Below are 22839 nucleotides of genomic sequence, written 5' to 3'. Positions count from 1 at the left end.
CAAACTTGAGCAACATTTGAGATGAAAGACTGCCAATTTTATTCAGTCTATTTTTTACTTTAAGTCATGCATTCATTGAAATTATCATGGTTTTCCCTTAGAACCTTTTTATAACATAGAAGCTGTGGGAAATTCCCAGAGTTTTATCCAGATGCATTCTCCACTCCCTGAAATTCCTCAGGATGAAAATGCTGCTGAATCATGGGAAACGTTAGAAGAGGTATGTTGGAATTAATGTATTGCCACTTTATTTTCTCTTTCTTTTAGTAAATTTATACTAAATAGCATTTTCTTTTATATTTGTAGGACTTGATTGAACTCAACCAGCTAGTAACTGACTTTTCTCTGCTAGTCCACGTAAGTGTTTAAATCTTATATAGAGAATAGGGGAATGGGAGTTTCACAGGACTGATAAAGGTTATAGGGGAGATTTTTATTACCAAGGTAAAAGCAGATTAAGTGGGTACCATTTGATGGTGCTTCAGTGGCCTAACATGAAATAAGGTGTTACAATCCAGTTTTTAGGGTTTAGAAGTTGGTATCTATCATGCGTGCCATTACCATTTTACCTTTTTTAGCATCTTCAGGAAAGTGGGAATGAATAGAGTCAGAACAGTCCCATTCCTCTTGCCTCGCATCCCCCCCTCCCTCCAAAGCCATCAGGGATGAAGCACTCAGGTAAGGCTAAGAGGGAAGACTGGAGTATTGCCATCAGTAGAAGTGACCCAAATTGAAGTATTAGAGGAGGTTGTCTAGGAAATTGATTAACTTAAACAATAGCATATCATCAGGCCTGGATGGTATTCACCAAGAATCTTGGAGGAGCAGAATCCTCGAAATGCAGATCTACCAACTTCAGTGTTTAACCTGTTACTAAATATAGCCTCTGTACAGAGTAAGTGTAAATACACTTGCTGAGTAGGTATAAATACCTTCCTTTAAATGGAGGAAGGTAAACAGTGGGGTCCCAAGAGTCTGTCCTGGGGCTTGTGCCATTTAACATTTTTATCAATGATTGGGAAAGGAAGGTGATAGGGAGGTGGCCAAGTTTGCAATTACACATAATTATTCAGGATGATTAAAAAAAGTTGATTGTGAAGAATTGTTTGATGGTTGATTTAAAAAAAAAAAGTTGATTGTGAAGAATTGTTGACATGTCTTGTAAAATTGAATAAACAGGCAACAACATGACAGATAGGGCACTTTTACAAGTGCTCCAGGGGTGGGAGGGAGTGGGGAGAGTGCTTTAATTAGAGCAGCTCCGAGAGCCACTCTAATTAAAGTGCCACAGCGTCTTGTGTATCACCATCCCCACACAGGGGCACTTGAACCAAAGCTCGTTCAACAAGCTTTTGTTAAAGCACCTCCACTGACATTTTGAAGAGCAGGCACAGTGATATACAAGATGTGGGAGGCTGCTGGAGCACAGTAATTATCACGCTCCAGCAGACTTGATTAACTGAGTCTGCTCTGACGTGGTGTAATTACAGCACATTGGAGTGGCTTCCGCGCTTGTGTAGAGGCACCCATAAAGTTTAATTTTGATAAGGGCAAAGTGATACATGCAGGAAAAAATAATGTGAGGTATGCACACGACGATGGACTCGACATTAGCTATTACTAATTCAGGAAAGAGATGTTGGGATCGTTGTGTGTATGCTCAATCCAATGTTCAGCATCAAAAAGGGACTAATAGAATGTTAAGGATTATTAGGAAAGGAATAGAAAACAAAATAGAAAATGTCACTATGCCACTGTATAAGTCTGTGATGCACCACCACCTTGAAGTCAGGGTGAATTTCAGTCCTCCTACCTCCAAACAGATGTAGTAAAGCTGGAAAAGGTACAGAGATGGGCAGTAAGCATGATCAGAGGCATGGAGAGGCTTCTGTATGAAGAGAGACTAAAGAGACTAAGACTTCTCCGCTTAGAGAAAAGAGAACTGAGGGGGGATATGATAGAGAGCTATGAAATAAGTAATAGTGTAAAAATAGTGAATAGGGACTTGTTTACCATGACTCAGAAAATGAAAACAAGATGATATTCAGGGCATGTCTGCACATGTGATTTAATGCGCATTAGCCTGTTTCAGGGGTTTTCAACCTTTTTGGGCCAGTGCAACCCCAGCGGTTGGTTGAGAAGGAAGGAGTCCATCAGTGGCCGGTTGACAAGCCGGGGCGGGGGAAGGTCCCCCAGCAGCCGATTGGCGAGCGTTCTGGTGGTGGAAATGCTGGCAGCGCCCACTGCCTAGTACCCCCTAAAGCCTTCCTAAGTACCCTCAGTTGAAAACACCTGGCCTATTTTAATGCTCATTAAAGTGTCATGTAAAAAACCATGGGGCATTTTTAGATGTGTGTGTGATGCAGCACCGGGCACATTTGAAAGTGCCCAGCACTGTGTCGCACACATTTGTATAATTTGTATAAATGACAAAAAGTGCATCAGTGCTGAGAAAAATGGCAGTGGCATGCTTTTGAACTAAAACACATCAAAGGCTGCCATTTTCTCAGCACTAACACGGATTTCGTCATTTATAAAAATGCATGTGATGCAGTACTGGGCACATCAGCTCGCATGTGGAACAGACTCAATCAAGCTGCAGCACAAAAAGGTATTTGTATAAATGTTTGTGCTTTTACTGAATGTGCATTAAAACAGGTTAAAACACATTAAGCATAATTTAAAAAGGATTCACTTTAGTTAATGCACATAAACCAGGCTAGTGTGCATTTTCCTAGTACCTCACAATCGAAGTGCTAGTTTTAGTGCGCATTAAAGTGCATTAATGCACATGTAGATGTGCCCACAGTGAAATTATTACAGACCAGATTTAAAACTAATGAAAGGAACTTTTTTTCTCACAGTATATAATTAACTTGCTATAAGAATTGCAGATGTCCATAATTCAACCAGGTTCAAAAGAGGCTTAGACAAATTTATGCAAGATAAATCCATCGGTGGCTATTAAACATGATAGTAAAGCTGCAATGCCAAATTAGGACTTTCTAGGCCCCTGCATGCTAAAAGCTGTAAGGGAAGAGAGGTAAGGGACAGGCCAGTCTACTTAGGTCCTGCAAAAAATATTCTTCCTCTTAGCATCTGTTCTGTGCCACTAAGATACAGAGTACTGGGCTAAATAGACCTGTGGTCTGATCCAGTGTGACACCTCTTATATACTGCATCTCTTCTGTGGATGAATTGAGCATTTCAGAATCTATGATCATATCTAACCCTCTCCTGGGAGTCCTACATGATATGCTTATGGATATACAGAAATCCTTATGCACAGTGTCAGTAAGTTAAAAGTATGTTGAGGAAAGATACTGTCCAAAACTAAACCTAAACTTTTGATGTCAGTTATCTTCCTCGAAAATCTATATTTCCACCTTTAGAAATCTAGATATAAAAATCACTTTTTGAATTACATACATAACATTCTAACAGCATTAGGATCAGAACCTTAAGGTCATTAGGTAAAGAGCAGGACTATGTCCCAACTCATTACAGCCAAAAGCCTTTGAATCTTCTCTAAACTATTAACAATGCCAGGAGAGAATTTGCTTTGCTTTACTTTTTTGTCTTAGCAGTGACTGCTTAAGAATTTTGTTCTGTTAAAACATTACTATACTGAAAGCCCTCATGAGGTTTTTAGGATAATGGTTTACATTAAATTCTCTAGGTATAAGTTTTACGTTTGAGTCTTACTCTTGTTTTTCAAGCGTTATATTGCAGCAATTAAGAATATTCAATTGCACTAGCCCAAAGGGTGCTTGATTGCCTCATTGCAAGGTAGTCTGTGCTGCTTAGTGAACAATAGTGGTTATTAATGGTCTTTTTTCTGTGTATCAGCAGCAGCTTCATGCTGCATGTCCTGACTAGTAGCCCTGTTGGTACTCTGTTGAGACAATTTTCTGCCTACCTAAATTCTTCTTAGTTCAGAGCAGTTACTGTTGGCTGCTCCTTGGTCCTTGATTTACTCAGCATAGAAGTCACTGATAGCATGACTTCTGTCCAAACTTACTTCTCATATTCTCTAGGTCACATATTAATCATCAGAAATATTGGAACATGAGGTGCAACAGGTTCCTTAGCAAGGTCCCTGCCATTTTAAACATTATTTCTAGTTGTGGTGAGAAGGATGAGGGACTCCAGCCAGAAAGACTAGAGTCTTGCAGGTGGTTTTTGTCTTGCCAGGACCACAGGGAAGGAACTGCATTCCATTGCAACATATTTGAAAGGGGGAAAACTGTGCAAACATTATGCACACACTCTGTTCAGTCTGTTCTTTATCCCATCTGCATTACAATACATTGCACCAATTTTACTACATATATGGGTTTTGGAAGTGGTGGAGGAGGATCCAGGGAACTACAGACTGGTCAGCCTCACCTCAGTCCCCAGGAAAATCATGGAGCTGGTCCTCAAGGAATCCATTTCTAAGCACTTGGAGGAGAAGGTGATCAGGAACAGTCAGCATGGATTCACTAAGGGCAAGTCATGCCTGACCAACCTGATTGCTTTCTATGATGAAATAACTGGCTCTGTGGATGTGGGGAAAGCAGTGAACATGATATACCTTGACTTTAGCAAGGCTTTTGATACAGTCTCCCTCAGCATTCTTGCAAGCAAGCTAAGGAAGTATGGGTTGGATGAATGGACTGTAAAGTGGATAGAAAGTGGGCTGGATCATTGGACTCAATAGGTAGTGATCAATGGCTCAATGTGTAGCTTGCAGCTGTTGACTAGTGGGGTTGATCCTGGGGCTGGTTATGTTCAGTATCTTCATTAACCATCTAGAAGATGGGATGGATTGCACCCTAAGCAAGTTTGCAGATGACACCAAGCTGGAGGGAGTAGTAAATACACTGGAGGGTAGAGCTAGGATTCAGCATGACCTAGACAAATTGGAGGACTGGGCCAAAAAGAAATCTTATGAGGTTCAATAGGAGAAGTACCAAGTCCTGCACTTAAGACGGAAGAATCGTATGCACTGCTACAGGCTTCGGACAAACTGGGTAAGCAGCAGCTCTGCAGAAAAGGACCTGGAGTCACAGTGAACAATAAGCTGATTATAAGTCAACATTGTGTTCTTGTTGCCAAGAAGGCTAATGGCATACAGGGCTGCATTAGTAGGATCATTGCCAGCAGGTCAAGGGAAGTAATTTTCCCCTCTATTCTACACTGGTGAGGCCACATCTGGAGTACTGTGTCCAGTTTTGCCCCCCACCACTCCCGCTATAGAAAGGGCATGGACAAGTTGGAGAGAGTCCAGTGGAGGGCAACAAAAATGGTGAGGGGGCTGGGGTACCTGACTTCTGAGGAGAGGCTGAGGGAACTGGGCTTATTTAGTCTGCAGAAGAGAAGACTGAGAAGGGTTTTGCTAGTACTTTCAACTATCTAAAGTTTGGTTACAAGGAAGATGGAGCTAGCGGTTCCCAATCTGTGGTATGGGTACCACTGGTGTTATGCAGACAACCTGTCAGTGGTACGTGTTAACAGATTTATTATTACTTTATAGGACAAAAATTTGCTGGTGGCACTTAAGGTTAAACTGAAAAAATTGCTGGTGGTACTTAAGGTTGTATCATTTTAAATTAGTGGTGCGCAATCGGTCAGAGTTTGGGAACCGCTGACTGTTCTCAGTGGTGACAGATGGCAGAACAAGGAGCAATGGTCTCAAGTTGCAACAAGGGAGGTTTAGGGAAAAAAAATTCTAACTAGTAGTGTGGCACTGGAACAGATTACCTAAAGAGGTGGTAGAGTCTCTATCCTTGGAGGTCTTTAAGGCCCAGCTCAACAAAAAGCCCTGGCTGGAATGATCTAGCTGGGGATGGTCCTGCTGCGAATATGGGGTTGGACTAGATGCCCTCGAGGTCCTTTCCAACCCTGATTTTCTGATTCAAGCCTACACCTTGTAGGTGGTTTATAGGTTATTCTGGGTGGGGCCCTTTCCACCCATCTTGTTGAAGCTATTCCTTTATGCAGAAAAGAATTCAAGATTCATTGAGCCTAAGAGGGCAGACAAAAGGAAGCCTGATTCTGTAGCCTAGTGGTGGAGTGTTTTTACCTGGCAGTGAGGAGCAATTTTTTTTGTTCCTTGTTCTTAGGAAAGTTACATGCAGCAATGGGTAAAATAGAGCATCTGTAGTGTCTAGTACTAGGCAGGTGAGAAAGGCATGTGTGTTTGTCAGACACATTTATTACACCAAGTTTGACAAAACTAGGTTCTTGACCTAGAAAATGTTCTAAATTTAAGAACTGTGCAGAATGAGCATAATCTTAAACAGTACACTGGACAGCCCATTATTGTGACAGAATAATGCTAAGGGTCCTCCAGGGGTTTAAAAAGGACAGGAAGGTATCCCATCTCTAAGTACCAGCCGAGGGATTTTACTCTCCTAAAGTTTAAGGGGGTTTGAAGCAGGAATTAGAATTTTGGAAGAATGGAAGTGCAAAGATTAGGGTCATATTAAAAATATTTCCAACATTGTCAGATGGTTATATGTGTATGGTTAAGTTAATATATTACAGCCTCATAGATTAAAGATGGCAGTTTGGATTTCAGCAAAACTTTTTGTTTAATATAACTTATGTTGATCTTGTACCTTCACCCTGTAGAAAAATGAATTGTTTTGAAAATGAAACTCAGCATGAAACATAAATGCTTGTTTGAATTTTTCCCTAAAATGCAAGTTCATTTATTCACAGAACAATAGATCAAATGAGAGTACACTTCAGTATGCTTTCTTGAACTATAACAATATGCTGTATAATTTCTTCCCATTTCATGACCTGATAGTTAAATTCCTTTTTTAAGTAACTTTGTAGTTTCAGCATGGCTTATCAGAAGCTATTAATGAACTACCATTAAGGCTGCATGGGTACAGTACGTAGCAGATGAAAGCTGCTGCAGGGCCCTGATTACAGGCATTAAAATGGTGTGTATTGGCTTACTGCTGCTTCCCAGCAGGTAACCTCACTCATAATTCCTTTGCATCTAGTCTCAGCAGGAGAAGATTGACAGAATTGAAGACCATGTCAACAATGCCGCTGTGAATGTTGAAGAGGGAACCAAAAACTTGGGGAAGGTAGGGATCTGCTCCTGCTGGTGAATCAATGGTACTCTGCCTCCCAGCAATCTTCTGTATTAACCCAATTGATCTGCCGTCTTTAATGCTGAGGGAACCAGCAATTAAGGAAATAAGGAAGAAATGACATAGGTAGTAAAAAAAAAATCAATTTTGCTTGTAATGTTCTGTCACATCCAGTCTGCCAGAAAAGAATTTCTCTGCCTAAAGTCTCATTATAAGGTGTTCTGCTGCTGCTTCCAATGGAATACCTGGAAAAACAGGCAGTGTGTTAAATGATTGGCTCATAAGACTCAAATACGCGTGAAATGAAACTATGATGGTGACACACAATTATGTGATGCTGAACTACATTTATGTTGCTAAGAGTTGCTGTTAGCTGACATATGCAACCTTCAGGCATGTTTATGAAACAGCTTCTGGACACTTTCCAATTACTACATTTATTTTAATGGCACAGCCCAGCCACTGGATTCTAGACTGTAAATAAATTCAGCCACTTTGTAAAATAATTTGGTGTTCTGTTGCATAATTGGAACTGTTCAAGTTTGAAGCAGACATGGCATATTCTCTCTTACCTGTAGAATAGTGTATTTAAAAAAAATGTAATTTGCAAGGTTTATTTCTGTGCTAAAATCTGGATATATTGCCAAGACTAATGAGGGGAAAATGCACATCACCACAGGCATGTATTCTGAATAGATTGTTTTTGTTGTGTTTTTTTTTAACAGGCTGCAAAGTACAAGCTGGCAGCTCTGCCTGTGGCAGGTGCACTCATTGGAGGAGTGGTAGGGGGTCCTATTGGTCTCCTTGCAGGCTTCAAAGTAGCAGGAATTGCAGCTGCACTTGGTGGTGGGATTCTGGGCTTCACAGGTGGAAAATTGATACAAAGAAGAAAACAGAAAGTGATTGAGCAGCTCTCTTCCAGCTGTCCAGACCTTCCTAGTCAGAGCAACAAAAAATCTAACTGAAGTGAGGCTGGGAACAGAAGTAATATCCCCAGCAATGATGACAACTTGCAGTCTTTGCTTTGAATATAAATCTGAGTCTCATGAATTTGGACAACTATATTGCTGTTTTGGGGGGGGTGACACAGAGATGCTAGAACTTAAGCATTTGAGAGAGTGCCACTGAGACAAGGCAGTGCTGTAGTTTTGAAAGCTGTAAGGACTGCCTTTTTATCATAGGCATATGGTGCATTACGGCTGCAGCTGTAATGATGAATGCCAGGTGTTCTGTGCCAAATTCACCTCTTATTTTATCTGATGACAGGAGTAGATTTAGTTGAGAGTTTAGAATAAATTTAGGAAAGCCTTGGAGCATTCTCACCAGGGCAGAGTGAGACACCCTAATGTTTGGAGCGTTTTTTCTAAGTGATTTAAAAAAAAAAATGAGCACACTAGCTTCCAGCCAGCTTCTAAACTTCACAATTTTGGTTCCAGCAAAATACCAATTTGGCTGTATCCGCAAACCACCATAGGATAAGTGACACTCTGTTCAACAGAAGCATAAATCAGCACAACTTTTTACAGGTTAAGGTTGAAATGTATCGTTGCAAGCTGTGGAGGCAGCTTCATTGTCCTCTGCTTGTACTGTCAAGCTGGGCTGCCTTTCTAGAGCACTACACAATCTTTATTTTCTTTTTTAAAAAGCTTATTTTTCCTGCCCTTTTCTTATTGTCCTTCTTAAATCATCTACTGCTTCTTATGAATAAACAGTTTCACTTTCCATCCCTTCCCAACAAGCCAATAAAAAAATTGTATAGGAGTGGTTGTGCTAGGGGTGTAGCTTTCCATTATGGTCTAATCCCAGCTGGTCTTTGAAAGCAACTGTCTGGGATTGAAATTAAATTCCAAGATTTGGAACATTGAAGCCCTGCTTATTTAAGTATTGCCTGGCTCATTGTTGGATGCTGATGTCCCTTCTTCCTTTGCACCTTTCTAACATTCTGCCAGCAGCAAAACAGCAGTGGAAGAAGTTAAAAACCAGCCATTCATGACATTTGATATTGCTGGAACAGCAGCAACTCCTCAGTAGTTCCTTATACCTGTTCCACTGATTTAGCAAGAGTGTGATGATAATTGGCATCAGTTTCTTTGCCAGGTGAGGTGGTTATAGATTACAAAGGACTGTCATATGGGTATAGTCCTGGTGACTGTGCTGTCATTAGCTGATCTGATCAGAAAAAACATTTTGAAAGATGGCCAAGTCTGTTGCAACACCCAGGTCATGAACACAGCTGGGTACGAGTCAGCCCTGTATACTATTCCTCAGCTGGCTGTCTCCAGCCATACAGCATAATTATGCTAGTGCTTTCACTCCGTTTTTTGCTTACCTCAGCAGATCCGAGCTCTGCTCCGCTGGGCAGCTTGGGCCAAGATGCGTCTAGTTCTTAGAATTCACAGTCAGCAGAGTTTTCTCTTCAAGGAATTGGGGTGTATATGGGTGTAGTTAGCTCTGGCTTGTGCCACTGTCTTCTTGGTGATGCCTGTTGAGGGATATCTTCCTGGGGGTATCTGTTGCGCCTCATTTATCCTGCTCATTGTATTGTCAACTAAAGTCCACTTATGTCTCTGCCTCTTCCATTTTTAAATATAGTATTTTTAATGAGTTTTCAATGTCACACAGCCCTGGCTCTTCCACACGGTCTAGCTGTGCCCCATCACTCTGCATGAGTTCCAGCACTGCTGCTACCACTTTCTGGGAAAACATAGGGCGCAAAGTTGCTTCTGGAAGATCTCAAATGGTTGGATCTTCTTGAGACCTTTTACAAATTAATATCTAAAAGGTTTTCCTAAATATTGTGTAATTACATGTTGATGTTCAGTCCTTCATATCTTTAGGGGAGAACTATCACTTCACTTAACAATTACTGGAGCTCCACTTTAATAACCAACAATTTGTCGATCTATGAAAATATTGTCTTCTAATAATGGACTCTGGCTTTGGTGCCTAAATGCATTCTAAGAAACCATTAGCTTCAAGACAAGTTTCCTGTAGTTCTCTCTCATTTATTTTACTTAAGAGTACAAACCAACTGCAACTGTGTAGATGATGTTGTCTACTTTAAATAAGACTTAGGCTCAGGGAAGCAACATGAATGAAAATGGTGTTCACAAGTAATCATTAAAATGTAAAACTAACAAAACTCCATGTATTAAGCCAAAGTGCCTTTCTCTGTAGAATTACATGGGGTTGAGAAAACCTCCTGAGTTACCTGGCTTATTTGCACGTGCCATGCAAGAAACGTTTTTTTTTTTTAAATCGCATCTATTATGACTATACACATTTGTAATGAACTCATAACAACCCATAGCAGAGAAATGTATTCCTTGTTTGATGTCCTTAGCCATTACACTTTATCTGCCTACATTTAGAGCATTCGGAACCAGAAAAAACCACTGCTCTCTCTAGGAATTGGAGTAGACATTGAAGATGTCAACTTCTCTTCTTTACCCTGCTAACTTGTATGCATTTGATGACAGGAACCAAGAGAGAATTGCCCAAACTTTTGCAAGTTGGGAATACAGCTATGACAATCCTTATGTACAGAACTGAGGACCTTCTTTTTTTTTTTCACTAGGCTAGTGACTGTAAAGTTGCATACAAAATCAGTTTAATAGATGCTCACTTAAGAGACATTTAAAGCCATATTGCTTCTCTCTCTCATGTTTGAAAAAACGAAATCCAGTAAAAAAAAACTACAGTTTCATTTGCATCTGGTATGCATGAAGAAACTTTATATGCCATTAAAGCCAACAATACTGCTGGAATTGTATAATTCAATTTCAAGTCTGAGGGTTTCTTTTGAATATATAGAAAAACGTGGGCCCCCTTTCGTGGCCAAACCATTGCTTAAATTGCTATGGACATTATTCAAGAGTCAGAAGTACAAGGTAGACATTTTGTCAGATTCAATAAAGATTTTTTTTTGCCTTCATTTTTATATGGTTTGTATTTTCTATTTAAAATGTGTTGTTTTCTGTTTTCATCCCAGTATCTAAATGATCACTACTTTTATGTAAATTAACACTGCATGGATGATTAAATAATTGTATAAAACTAACATTTAAAATAATATTTTATTGAACTAGCAATCATATATGCTATCAATATTCCACTAGTGGAAGTGGCAAGACTGCAAGAGAAATTAACATTCAAATGGATAGGTACACCACCTGAAACATCTACAATATTTGGAATTTGCATAAAGTTTTGTCAGTCTATCAAAGCTTATTTCATTGGTAATGTATATGGATGCTGGGTAGGAAAGGGCTAGAATATTAATTTCAAGTTCTGATATAAAATGAGGTTTTGGGATTTGTTTTTGTTCCATTTAAAGTAACCCTCCCCACCATTCTTTTTTTCTTTTCTTTACACACACCAGTGTTTAGCAACTGTTGATCCTTCCAGATCATGGCATATGTACGAGAGGTAACCCAGATCTTTGATGCATATGCCTAGGCAGGAGTTTTGGAGGAGTGGAGGCTGCCGAGACCTTCAATCCACTGAAACAGAATCAAAAGGCTAGACTGAGTCCAGGCGCTTGGTGCCTCCATGGCTGTATTTGTATAAGAGTCCAGGAATTGAACCCAGGTCTCCTGTGCAACAGACAAGGATTCTACCACTGAAACACAGGGGACTTGCACACCAATGTAGGCAGAGGAAAACAGCGAGAATAGCCAGTAATTAGGGCACTTGGTTCTACATAGAAAACAAAGGTTCAAGTGCCTGCTAGCTTTGAATCTCCTTCAAGAGGCACCAGAACCTGAGTTTCCCATGCTCCAATTGTCTTACATGCATGGCTATATTTGCTACTTTGGGCTGTTTGCATTTCTGACCCCTTCCCCATAATTCCATTCTGGATAGAGGCAGACATCCCAAACAAAGTTTGATCTAAACAGATGTTTGCCATTTTCTGACAAACTTTCTTTAAACTTCGGAACCAGTGTTAATCTTATGAATAAAGTCAGAAATTGAGACGTGCATACTTGCTGGAGGCCTGCTATCACCTCTATACCTGAACGCATGCTGATCTCTGTATGTTACTGAAGCTCAACCACTTTCTTCCTGTTGAAGTCCCTACTACAGATTTATTTTTGTATGGTGCCTAGAAGGAAGACAGGTGCTTGTTTCATGTACATTGTTTCTCCCTCTCCCTGACTGACCTCCATGGGCAAGTTTCATCCTTGTTTGTTTCTGACAAAACACATAATATGCCAGGCAATTTCTAGACATATTTCAGTAAGTAGTATAAGCTCCCTTTGCATCATGAAATAAAATAATGAAATCAAATCCATAAGAGATTTCTTACAGTGATAGCTACTCTATAGCACAGGGGTCAGCAATGTTTTTGGGCAGAATGTAAAAAACACCCGCAACTTCAACTTTGCAAGATGTTGGTGTGCCGGGGGTGAACGGTGGGGGAACCGCAGCGCCACATACCGCACGTTCAGCTGTTCTCCACATTGTAAGCGGGTGGGCGGCGCTGGCCCCTGGCTATCCACTGCTGCAGCCCCAGGATCCCAGGTACAGCTGCTGGGGCCAGCCCAATGCTAGCCTTAGCTGCCCCGCATCCCACCTGCTGCCCCCCAGTAGCCTGTCGCATGCCAGAGCACCCGTGGCATAGGCATTCCCTGGGGATAACAGCAGCACAAGGTACACTGCTGCTAGTTTCCCTGGCAAAACAAATGTCCACGCATGTCTGAAAGTGGCCCTTGGTTTTTAGGTATAACATAGGCTGACATGGAACTGTCCACTATCACTATCCCATCACCAAAATGGAATACTTTTTTTGATTACCTATGATTCTTCTTACTATGTTCAGCTCAAGGTATCATAATGCAGTATAATGCAGGAGGCCATTACCTGTGGGGTCCCTGTTTTATTTGCAACAACAGTGTAGGGGAATGAGAAAAAAAAGACAGACAGTCTTACAGTTAAGACAGTTGAATGCTGTCCTGAAGAACACGATTTTATCCCCCAGCCTCTGCCATAACACTGGACAAGTCCCTAAAAGGTTTTTTTATTATTATTTTTTTTTAACGGGTGGTCAGGATTTGCAAATGCCTTAGTTTCTTTGACCTGAAGCCCTGTATTCTGATTAGCTGAAGCATGAGCACTGCTGAAGCATGAAATCAAGGGAAGCCATGTTTTGAACACAAACTGGAAATGGGCATTCTGATAAAGTGTAGAAGCCCAAGTCATGGGCCAGGCTTCCATAGTAGTAGATAACAAAAATTAGGTTCATGTGGCTTCTAAATGGATACCTAAAATTAATAGATGATTTTTCTATTTTAATGTATATGTCAACACCTCATCTGTAAAATGGACATAATCCATCTCCCCTCTTCTTCCATATTATGGACTGTCTTAAAAAATTAATCTTTGTGAAGCATTCCTCATACAGTGTTAAGTATTAGAAAAAAGGTCATGAAGAAATTACTACTGTGTTCAGAGCAGTTTGAATAACGTGCTACATAAGACAAAGGCACACGCTTAAAAAAAAACAAATGATTAAACAACAAATGCTGGATAGTCCCTAAGTGAGCATCATGCCACACAATGAATGCAGAAGGGGTCATATGCAGGCAAAAAAAAAGATTTGATGTGGTCTTTAATTACACAGCCTCCCACATATAGGTACAGGGAGGCTAAATTAAGGGTGCATAAGCCAGCCTAATTTTGACATACTGCAACTGAGAGTCAGGCATTGCAACCATAGTATTTTTTTAACATAGCCTTTGTAGGTATAATGCATTAAGGCCTCAAGATCAGAGGAATGCAATATTGATACCATAAAAATATCAAAGTGGAAAAAATGGAGATATCCGAACAGCTGTTTACAGGAAAGCACACCACAACATTCTGTAAAACTTTAATTTATTCCCTTCCCAAGTATCCAGAATACGCCCTCTTAATTATGAGAAAAATGTGACAATGAAACGGAGTACCAGGATAGCTGTTCACATGAAGAGGAAGAAATAAAAGCACATACTACCAGATTACACAGAGAAAAAAAAATCAGAGGAGTCCTACTTAGAGAGTGCAAGTTAACAGCATGTCTCTGGCAATGATACCTTCATTTGAATTAGAAAAGTTTTACAGAAAGGAGTTAGATCAAAAGTCTAGATGGGTCTCTGATATTTTACTATAGCATTAGGAACAAGCCATTTGAAAGATGCTGTACAGAATGACCCACCAAACAAATGTATTTACAAGCCCAGGGAGCAAAAAAATTATTTTTCAGTTTATCCAAAATAAAAATACACATAGAATTATGAAAATATAGGTTTACTATTTCCACCACACAAGTCAATGCTGCTGCTTGAAAAGGCTTGCAAGATTAGTTCAAGTTTTTAAAGTTCATCTTTTTCCCTTAATAATGTGTACCTATGTTCACTGGGTGCTAACTTCTGGAATGAACTCTCTGGTGGACTGCTTGCTACATCTTGATTTGGCTGAAACAGAACAAAAAGTAAAGTTAGTCTTTGGCTTCACTCATAATTAGCTACTGCCTACATCAGGAAAACAACAGGAACAATTAGTCTGCTTAGCTGGGCAATTAAAAAATTTTTAGGAATAAATATTTTTGGAATAAAATCTCTCTTCCCTGACGTTGCTTATTAGGACAGCATCCATCCACGCATGCCCTAATATATATCCTTTTAACATAACTACCAAATGTCACAATGGATAACACATTTATAGCCTTATAAACATATCCCACCCATGCCTCTGTTCAGTACATAAGATTGCTTATTACGACAGTAAATAAAAAATGTTAACTTTGATCTCAAATATCAACATGTACTTGTGAGGGATCTGTGCATCAATTAACTACACAGTTATTTTCCTATGTGGAAGAAGGTGGTCATAGTGGTGATCTAGTTAGTTTTCTCTCACAATATGTAACGGGCAGGAAAGGATTATTTTATAGAGAACTTGTAGACGCAGCATCATCCAAGAAGCAATATAGCTCAGTGGATAAGAGCTGAGTGATGGGGATGTGTGTTTTGTCCTCAGCTGCACCAAATACTGTGCACTTACACTCTAGTGTAAAATGGGGAAGATGATTCCTGAAGCCTTACTCCAAAGAATAGTTATTAACAGTAGATGAGATAAAACACTTAGTTATCTGAACTTAGTTATGGATGTTTAATGTATGGAAGATGACTGAAAACTGGCATCCTGAAAGGGAAAGAAGGAAGAATGTGGAATATGGACCATGTGTACCCGAGTGTGGAATGCATGTTATGTACCCAGTAGTACCCAGAATTTTCAGCTCCCAGTTTTGTGGCTAGGGTGTTGCACATTGTGAATTTAGCTAAGACTGCTGCCACAAGAAAGAGCACATGTGCAGATATTTAATTTCCTAGGTATTGTTTAATGTTTAAGAGGGACAGGAGACTGGGTTGGTAAGATGGTTCTGATAATTGCGTCACAAATGCAGCTAGTGATGGAGAAGACTATCAGTATCTTTGTGCATAAAATTTTTTCAAATCCGCAGCTTCATAAAATCATAGTTGCCCATATGAAAGTGTGTTGGCCCCCTGTCTCTGCACCTGTGTTCAGTTATGGAAAACAGCAGCAGAAACATGACTGTTCCTTCTGAAATATTTTTATTTCACTTTGTACCAGGTCCACTTGAGATTACCTACTAATTGCTATGCTGGTAGGCAGTATTTAAAAACTAATCGCTTGAAAAAGACTGTTGGTAAGTTTTACAGAGGCACAAAACCCTAACCTCATGTGAACTTCTACACTGAAAAACAACCTTTCTGTAGAGACAGACAGAAGTTTACACCACATCTGAAGGCAAATAACTCCATCACACACACACACACACACACACACACACACTAATGGCATGTCATGTAAAGGCCTATACATATCCATCTACTGTACTTGATATATTCTTAGAGGAAGAATGGAGAAGAGAGTAAGACCATAGCACCAGGGATTGGGGCTATGGCAGACAGATGGGAGCTAAAAAGGAGCAAAGAGCATTATGGTCTAGCCAAGCTCATCCCCAGATAACCATCCCTGTGGAGGAGCAGTATCCAGCTCATGGCTTGCAAGCAATATTCTGCCTACAAGACCCTCTAATAGCACTCACAGCCTCAAGAAATTACAATGTTGAAAGAGGTTGACACTTGCAGTGTTACTAGCTCAGTACGTCTAATGAGCCACTGAAGGCTGAGGACTCCTGGCAAAGCATTATTTTTTGAGTTGTGGGTTGGATTACTAAGCACCAACATTAACACCTTTGTTGCTGTAAATTACAAAAGTGTAAGTGCCAATATACTTAATTAATAATTTCTAATAACTACAATTAACATCCTAAGCAGCATCAACCTATGTGCCTTACTCACCACAAACCTAACACAGACGCCTCCCTCTGTAGAGATAACTCCTTTCCATTTCATGTCAAGATACAGCCACCCCAATGAACACAGCCACCTCAAACACAAAACCTAAATTCCAACCTTGTGCCTTATTTAAAAATGACTGATCTATTACTACATATGCATGCATATGTTATTTATCTGAAGTCAGCAGAGGTGAGTTGCAGCTTTGTGTTTAGCATGATCCACAGGGCTACTGGGCATATATGCACTGGGGCATCTGCATATTGGAAGAATAAAGCAGCTTGCTGTGGTGAGAAGGATCTTCATTTTTGGGATGGAACGCTACCATCACTGGTGACTTCATTAGTGTTTGGTCATTTCCTTGGCAGGAAATGAACTCAAGTAACCTTACCTGTTAATTAAAAGGGAGAAAAACTAGGAAAATTCAATGGTGATAATCTAAACAAATATACTTTCTACACCTATACATCTATATCGATATATTGATATAGGTATAGATATATCTATGTCTATATACTAGTGAATTGCCCATCAAGAATGACGGGGGGGAAGCTTGCTAACCCTTACCCACCCCCGCTGCCTCCCAAGACCAGGGGGGAGGAGGGGAAAGCTTGCCTCAACATCCCCTCCATCTGCCTCTGCCAGCATCCCGTGCCACTGCCACCTCCAAGGAGTAGGGCCACTGACCTGGTCCCCCCCCATCCCACTGTCATGATGGCACTCCGCCACACTGCCACCTCCTGTCCATAACACTCTTGGAGCACTCTGATTGGTTGTTTCAGTAACCAGAGTGCTCCAAGAGCGTTACGGACAGACAGACAGACAAAGCCCTTTATTATGTTAGAATATATATGCTTATTAATATACTGCATTAATATTTACAAATATATAACTAATGAAGAGTCTGTGAAAGCAGAGTGGCTCATACAAAATGATATGTATATGCATATACAGCAGCATCTGGTGCATCACGGTGACAGATAATCACCTGCTATACAACACCGCCAGGGAGTTTATCTGTAATGAAGCGCTTTGTGGCAAGCTAGCTGAAGTTTGCTAAAATTTTTCTCATCCTGTCTGGGAAGTTGGGTATTATGGGTAATTCTATCGTATACAAGTAAATACTGTAAAACCAACCCTACAACTATTCAGATAATATACAACACACAAGACCATGACTTGAATTCATTTTCAGTGCAGCTTCTAGAAAAGTGCAATAATTTTAGCAACAGACTATTTTCTACCGTAGTCACTTGTGTCCAAAACAAGAATTCCCCACCAAATCAACACTTGTGTCCTGGCCTGGAGCTTGGCAGCTCACCTCTGGCAAGCCAGTGGAGGTGACAGGAGCCTCAAGAGGTAGGAGTCTGGCCCCCTGCTGCTTTCCCTGCCACAGTGGTGGGGGGAATGAATTTAAGATGACCCTCCCCAAAAATTAAATTCTATGCATGAAAAATGACAATAAATGTATAATTTCCCATGTAGTGAGTCTAATTATTGTGTGTGTGTGTGTGTGGGGGGGGGGGACACATCTTAAATTCAAAGTTGTTTTGGAGTCAGGTAAATACTCTATTCTTTTCCATGTCTGACTTTTCAAGTACATATGCTTCCACTTTAATCAACATACTAATAGCAAGAAACTAAGATATGGGATTGGAAATTGAAAATCCAATAGGCTTCATTTGCTACTTATTACATCTTGCTTTGATGTTTGTAATAGCCATCAAATAAAATTCATTAGCCCCCTCCCCCCCCATCAAATTGAGCAAAACCACAAGACAATGGTAGACAACAGTTTCAGATGTGCAAATACTGCCCATCTAAGAGGTGCACAGAAGGCATCTAAACTGATCTATTTAAGCAGATTTCCCAGAACAAGCTACCACTGTTTTGATGTTTGCTAGTAGCACTTTTCTCCCTCTAGAATTTGCATGAGGACACGTCAGAGTGAGCCAGTCACCAAAAAATTTGGAAGTGGAGATTAGAAATCAGACCAGTAAACAAGTGCCTCCATAAGAAAGACCTTGCTCTAGAATAAATTTATGAGGCTATGATGGCAACAGTAGGGAATGATGCCCCTTCATATGCCACAGTTTAAAATAAAATAAAATAGGCAGCTCAATTTAAGCAAAAGGAATATCAGTACTCAGAATAATTCAGTCAGGGAACCATGAGAGGCCACGACTGCACAATTGGTGCAGTCCCAGAAGATGGTACTGAATGACAGAAGATCACTATCCAGGCACAGAACTCATTGAACATCAACAGCTAGTTCATGCCATCCTCAATGAAGACCTACACATGAGACAAGGACTAGCAAAATGGATGCCCAGATTGAGTGCTGCTCAGACAAGAATTGTGGGGTTGGTTTTCATCACTTGATTGGACCAAGTGCAGAGACAACAGGGGGGGACTGTACTGAAAAAAACAAATTAATGAAAAAGGTGTTTCTTCCTTGTCTGGCTAGAAGCTTTCTATGCACCCTTTGTTTCTAACTGAAACCACACAAGAATTTAGGAGACAAAAACATACCTGTAAGCCAGCATGGACTAAAACCCCAACACTTTTGGGAAGTGCTACTGAATCTCTAGTGGCATATGCTGTACCATACTAACCCTAATACAAGATAAGAATGTGCTCAGTAATGGAAACCAAATACGAAGTTTATTAAATGCAGCCCAATGCTGAGCATGGCTATAAAACACATAGCCCATAATGAGCAAACATGCTGATAAAAACCTATCAGAAAAATAGGTTAGCACAGACTGTCTAAATAAGATATATGGCAGTGTCCAGTGCATGGAGTCTGCCTCAGCTCCAACTCTTTTTCAAGTCATGGTGAGCCTCTACAGGGCATACATTTTGACTTTTTTTCACTCCCACAGCTGAGCTGCGCCTTTCTTTCCCATTCCCAATGATTCCTGTTTCTTCACCAGCTTTAAATGTCTGACAGACTTCACCAAATGGGGCCCCAAACAGTTCACCCAGAATCCCTCTCACCCCCTCTCTCAGCCAGTGATTAGTGTGGCTCTGCCCCTCATGAGGTAGAGCTGCCCTGCACCAAATCTGCATATACATTTTTGGAGGATCCCAGGACTCATAACGAACTGGCTGTTCTTGTCATGAGCAAGGGGCTAATTAGCACACGGATCCTTTGTGGGGGGCAGGGAGTGGGGGTGGTATCTGAAATATATGCACATACTGAGCAGTACTGAGCTGTGGGATAACCATGACTCCAGAGCTCAAGTAAGTATACTGTATTTGAGTAAATATGGTATATGCAACGTGCCATTCATATACAGGTTTCTCTCGCTTTATGCTGTACATGCATTCCTGGAAAATGGCGCATAACTTGAATTCGCATAAAGGGAACCCACTTTACAATGTAACGAATAGGAATATGTTCCAAGACCTCGACTGTACTGACCCCCAGACTCATTTCTACCACTTTTACAAGACAATTTTGATACTCACCAACAGCAGACAGTACACACAAGCAGGGGGCACTATCATAATGGGGATGAGAACTACAGAAACATGTCTTAGACAATAAGTGAGGAGCACAGATCCACACAGGAGTCTATATTTTGATGCATGTCACTCCCATAAGGCACTGTGGGCTTCCTTCCACCACACCGATTGCATAAGAGTGAATTTATCTTGCATATAACGAATTTTTGGTATAAAAAGGGTCTTCTCATAAGAGTGAATTTGCACATACAGAACCCGCATAAAGCAAGGGAAACCTGTATGCAAAACTCATGGTACACACTGGAACACTATTTCAAGGAATGTCTTAGGTTTTGTTTGCTTTGTTTAATTTTTTAGCTTTTTCATGTTTTTAAAGAATAGCTCTACTAGGGCCACACCATTTTAGTATCAATCCTAACTCAAGGTCATATTATGTCTCTTATAAAGTTCCAATGGTATCAAGCAGTAATGTTTAATTGAAACAATTTTATTTAGTGCCTACAACTCCAAGCTTCTTTTTCACTGCTGGCTAGGTGATCTCCTTGAAGTCTCCTGATATTAGGTGTTTGGCACAGCATCCCTAAACAATGACTCCCTAATCATTTCCTAAGAGAGGGATGCTTTTTTACCCACAATGTATCCTTTTACTGCTGCCAAAATGTTTTAAACCTACTGAGGACTTGGTTCCTTTGCTCACAGCCATGAAATTTTCCCTTAAACCTTTCTACTGAAAAAGTTACTGCTTTTTTTCACCTTGCCTATCACCCTTTTTAGGAAATAAGACCAGCAGCAACCAAACCATTTCACAGCATGTGTAAAAGCTGTTGTGTGATATCCATCACTGAAAACCCCAAGCCGCAGTATACACTGCATCTATCTACATCAAAGATCTGAAAGATGTTCATATCTTGTCTTATATTGGTGAAAGATTCTCAGTCTGCCACAGCCTGTAAATTTGATCCGAAGCAGACCTAGAAGGACTGAAAAGCAGAAGCCTGCAGTAAGCCAGTCAAGTGCTTCAGGTGAACATCTGTGACCCAAGTGGTATAATGTCACTTTATTTCAGATTATTATAAATGGCATTCAAGCTGCCATAAATAGGAGCTAATATTTCATCTGGTGCGGCACAGCATTCTAGCTGCATAACCCACTGAGAACTGTTTCCTGGTGGGACAAATCAGAGCAGCCCTGAGCCTACTCTAAGTTATGCTGGCACAGTTGTTAGCTTTCTTGGGGTCCCAGCATTTTACAGTGAAAGGCACTGTAGCAACCTCTGAGATGTGCCAGGCTCTGCTCTGGTGAACTTCAGAACAGAGCCTTTAGATACCACTTCTCATATATAACACAGAAATCCAACAGATACAATAGAAAGGGAAAGGAATATCTTGTGGCTAAAGCACAGGCCTACACATCAGGTTCCCTTGTAGCACTGCCACATACAGTACTTTCTTTCCAATGCAAGTAAATTACCTAATCATTCTGCTCATTAATATTTCCATATCTCATAAGAGCATTCTGGGGGCTAACACCTAAAACTGGCTGACAGCTATCTTAAAGATGACTCTAAACTATAAGTACCAACACCACCAAACAAACTTATGTTCAAGCTGAGAAAAAGTTTTGATCAAGTGACCAGATATAAATCCATAAGCTGCTGTAAACCTACCTGACCAGGTGCTACATCAGTTGGATCAGGGCCATGATGAAATTCTCGGTGCAATTTTCCAGAGTGCAAATCTAGTACAAACTGTTTCAGTTTACCTGGAATACTGAAATGAAAAAAAAAATCTCAAACATATGAAAAAAGTTCAGTAATCTCAATCAGAAAAGTATATTGCTTTGAGTAGCCTACATTTCTCTTGTCCACCACTGTATGTTCACTTCAAGTGGTTAATATATGGTAGAAAACCAAATGGATATTAGGTTTGTGCTATACTATCCTACTAGTTTCTTTTTCTTCTCAACTCTCTCCTGAGGGCACAGCAAGTATTTCTTTCCTTCAATAACTCCCACAGAGTTGTACTAACCAATAACTTCATTGTATACTCACTGCAGCTCCCCACTAACTACAATGCAGCAGAGAACAGCAGGTTCCAAATGCACAGTTTACAAATACAAATCACCATCAGGTAGCAGTATCGACAAAATGTCTTTGAAAGGTTCTCCAGTGCCAGAGTAATTGCATATACACCAGAGATGAAGTCTGGGGGTTAGCAATTTAAATTTAATCTGAGATCATCTACTGTCACCCACAGCAAAGTGTTAAACTACATCAGCCAGTTCTATCTATGAAAAGTCAAATGTGCTTAAATTGCTTAGAGTGAACACATGGTCTCATAAATGGTGAAGATTAGATTAAAAAAAACTACAAATCTGAGCCTCAAATATACTAAAAATAAAACAATTTGTGAACAGGGGAAGAACTAGATTTGGGGCTCCTGAGGCAGCTCTCGGAGACCATAAAAGCTAAAGAGGCGGTAGTCATGGGGGACCTAAACTACCCAGACATCTGCTGGGAGATGTAGACGGCAAATTCCCACCGTTCACGCAGGTTTCTAACCTGTGTACAGGATCTCCACCTGACACAGGAGGTACACGGTCCCACTAGAGGGAATGCCTTACTGGATCTGGTATTGGCAACGGGGGATGACATGGTAGGGGACCTACAGATTAGTAGCCATCTGGGGGTCAGTGATCACCAAATAATAGAATTCTTCATAAGACGTCGAGTGGGTAAGGTAACTAGTAGGGTGAAAGTGCTAGACTTTAGGAAAGCTGATTTCAATGAACTCAGGCGATTAGTCAAGGACGCACTGCAGAGTAGGAGTTTTGAAGTGATGGGAGCCCAAGAAGAGTGGCTGTGCCTTAAGGAAACGATTCTTCGGGCACAAAGCAAGACGATCCCCGAG

General features: G+C 40.5%; 2 protein-coding genes across 5 annotated transcripts in view; one reads left to right on the top strand and one right to left on the bottom strand.

The window, feature by feature from the left end:
- The window catches only part of STX17 (syntaxin 17), a 75694-nt gene extending 64669 nt beyond the window's left edge, over positions 1 to 11025 (top strand). For all 4 annotated transcript variants that reach the window (XM_025198285.1, XM_025198286.1, XM_025198284.1 and 1 more), the window contains exons 5-8: positions 102 to 220; positions 307 to 357; positions 7002 to 7088; positions 7820 to 11025. In XM_025198285.1, coding sequence (XP_025054070.1) covers positions 102 to 220; positions 307 to 357; positions 7002 to 7088; positions 7820 to 8059 — 497 coding nt within the window. In that variant the 3' untranslated portion in view covers positions 8060 to 11025. The remainder of the gene's footprint in view (positions 1 to 101; positions 221 to 306; positions 358 to 7001; positions 7089 to 7819) is intronic.
- Positions 11026 to 13956: 2931 nt separating this feature from the next.
- Positions 13957 to 22839, bottom strand: part of ERP44 (endoplasmic reticulum protein 44) — an 81702-nt gene continuing 72819 nt past the window's right edge. The window contains exons 11-12 of the mRNA XM_006018988.3: positions 21597 to 21699; positions 13957 to 14548 (exon numbers count right to left, since the gene is read on the bottom strand). Coding sequence (XP_006019050.2) covers positions 14447 to 14548; positions 21597 to 21699 — 205 coding nt within the window. The 3' untranslated portion in view covers positions 13957 to 14446. The remainder of the gene's footprint in view (positions 14549 to 21596; positions 21700 to 22839) is intronic.

This window comes from Alligator sinensis, unplaced genomic scaffold (assembly GCF_000455745.1).
Source record: "Alligator sinensis unplaced genomic scaffold, ASM45574v1 scaffold428_1, whole genome shotgun sequence".
Lineage (NCBI taxonomy): Eukaryota > Metazoa > Chordata > Crocodylia > Alligatoridae > Alligator > Alligator sinensis.
This window is presented reverse-complemented; position numbering and strand designations above follow the sequence as displayed.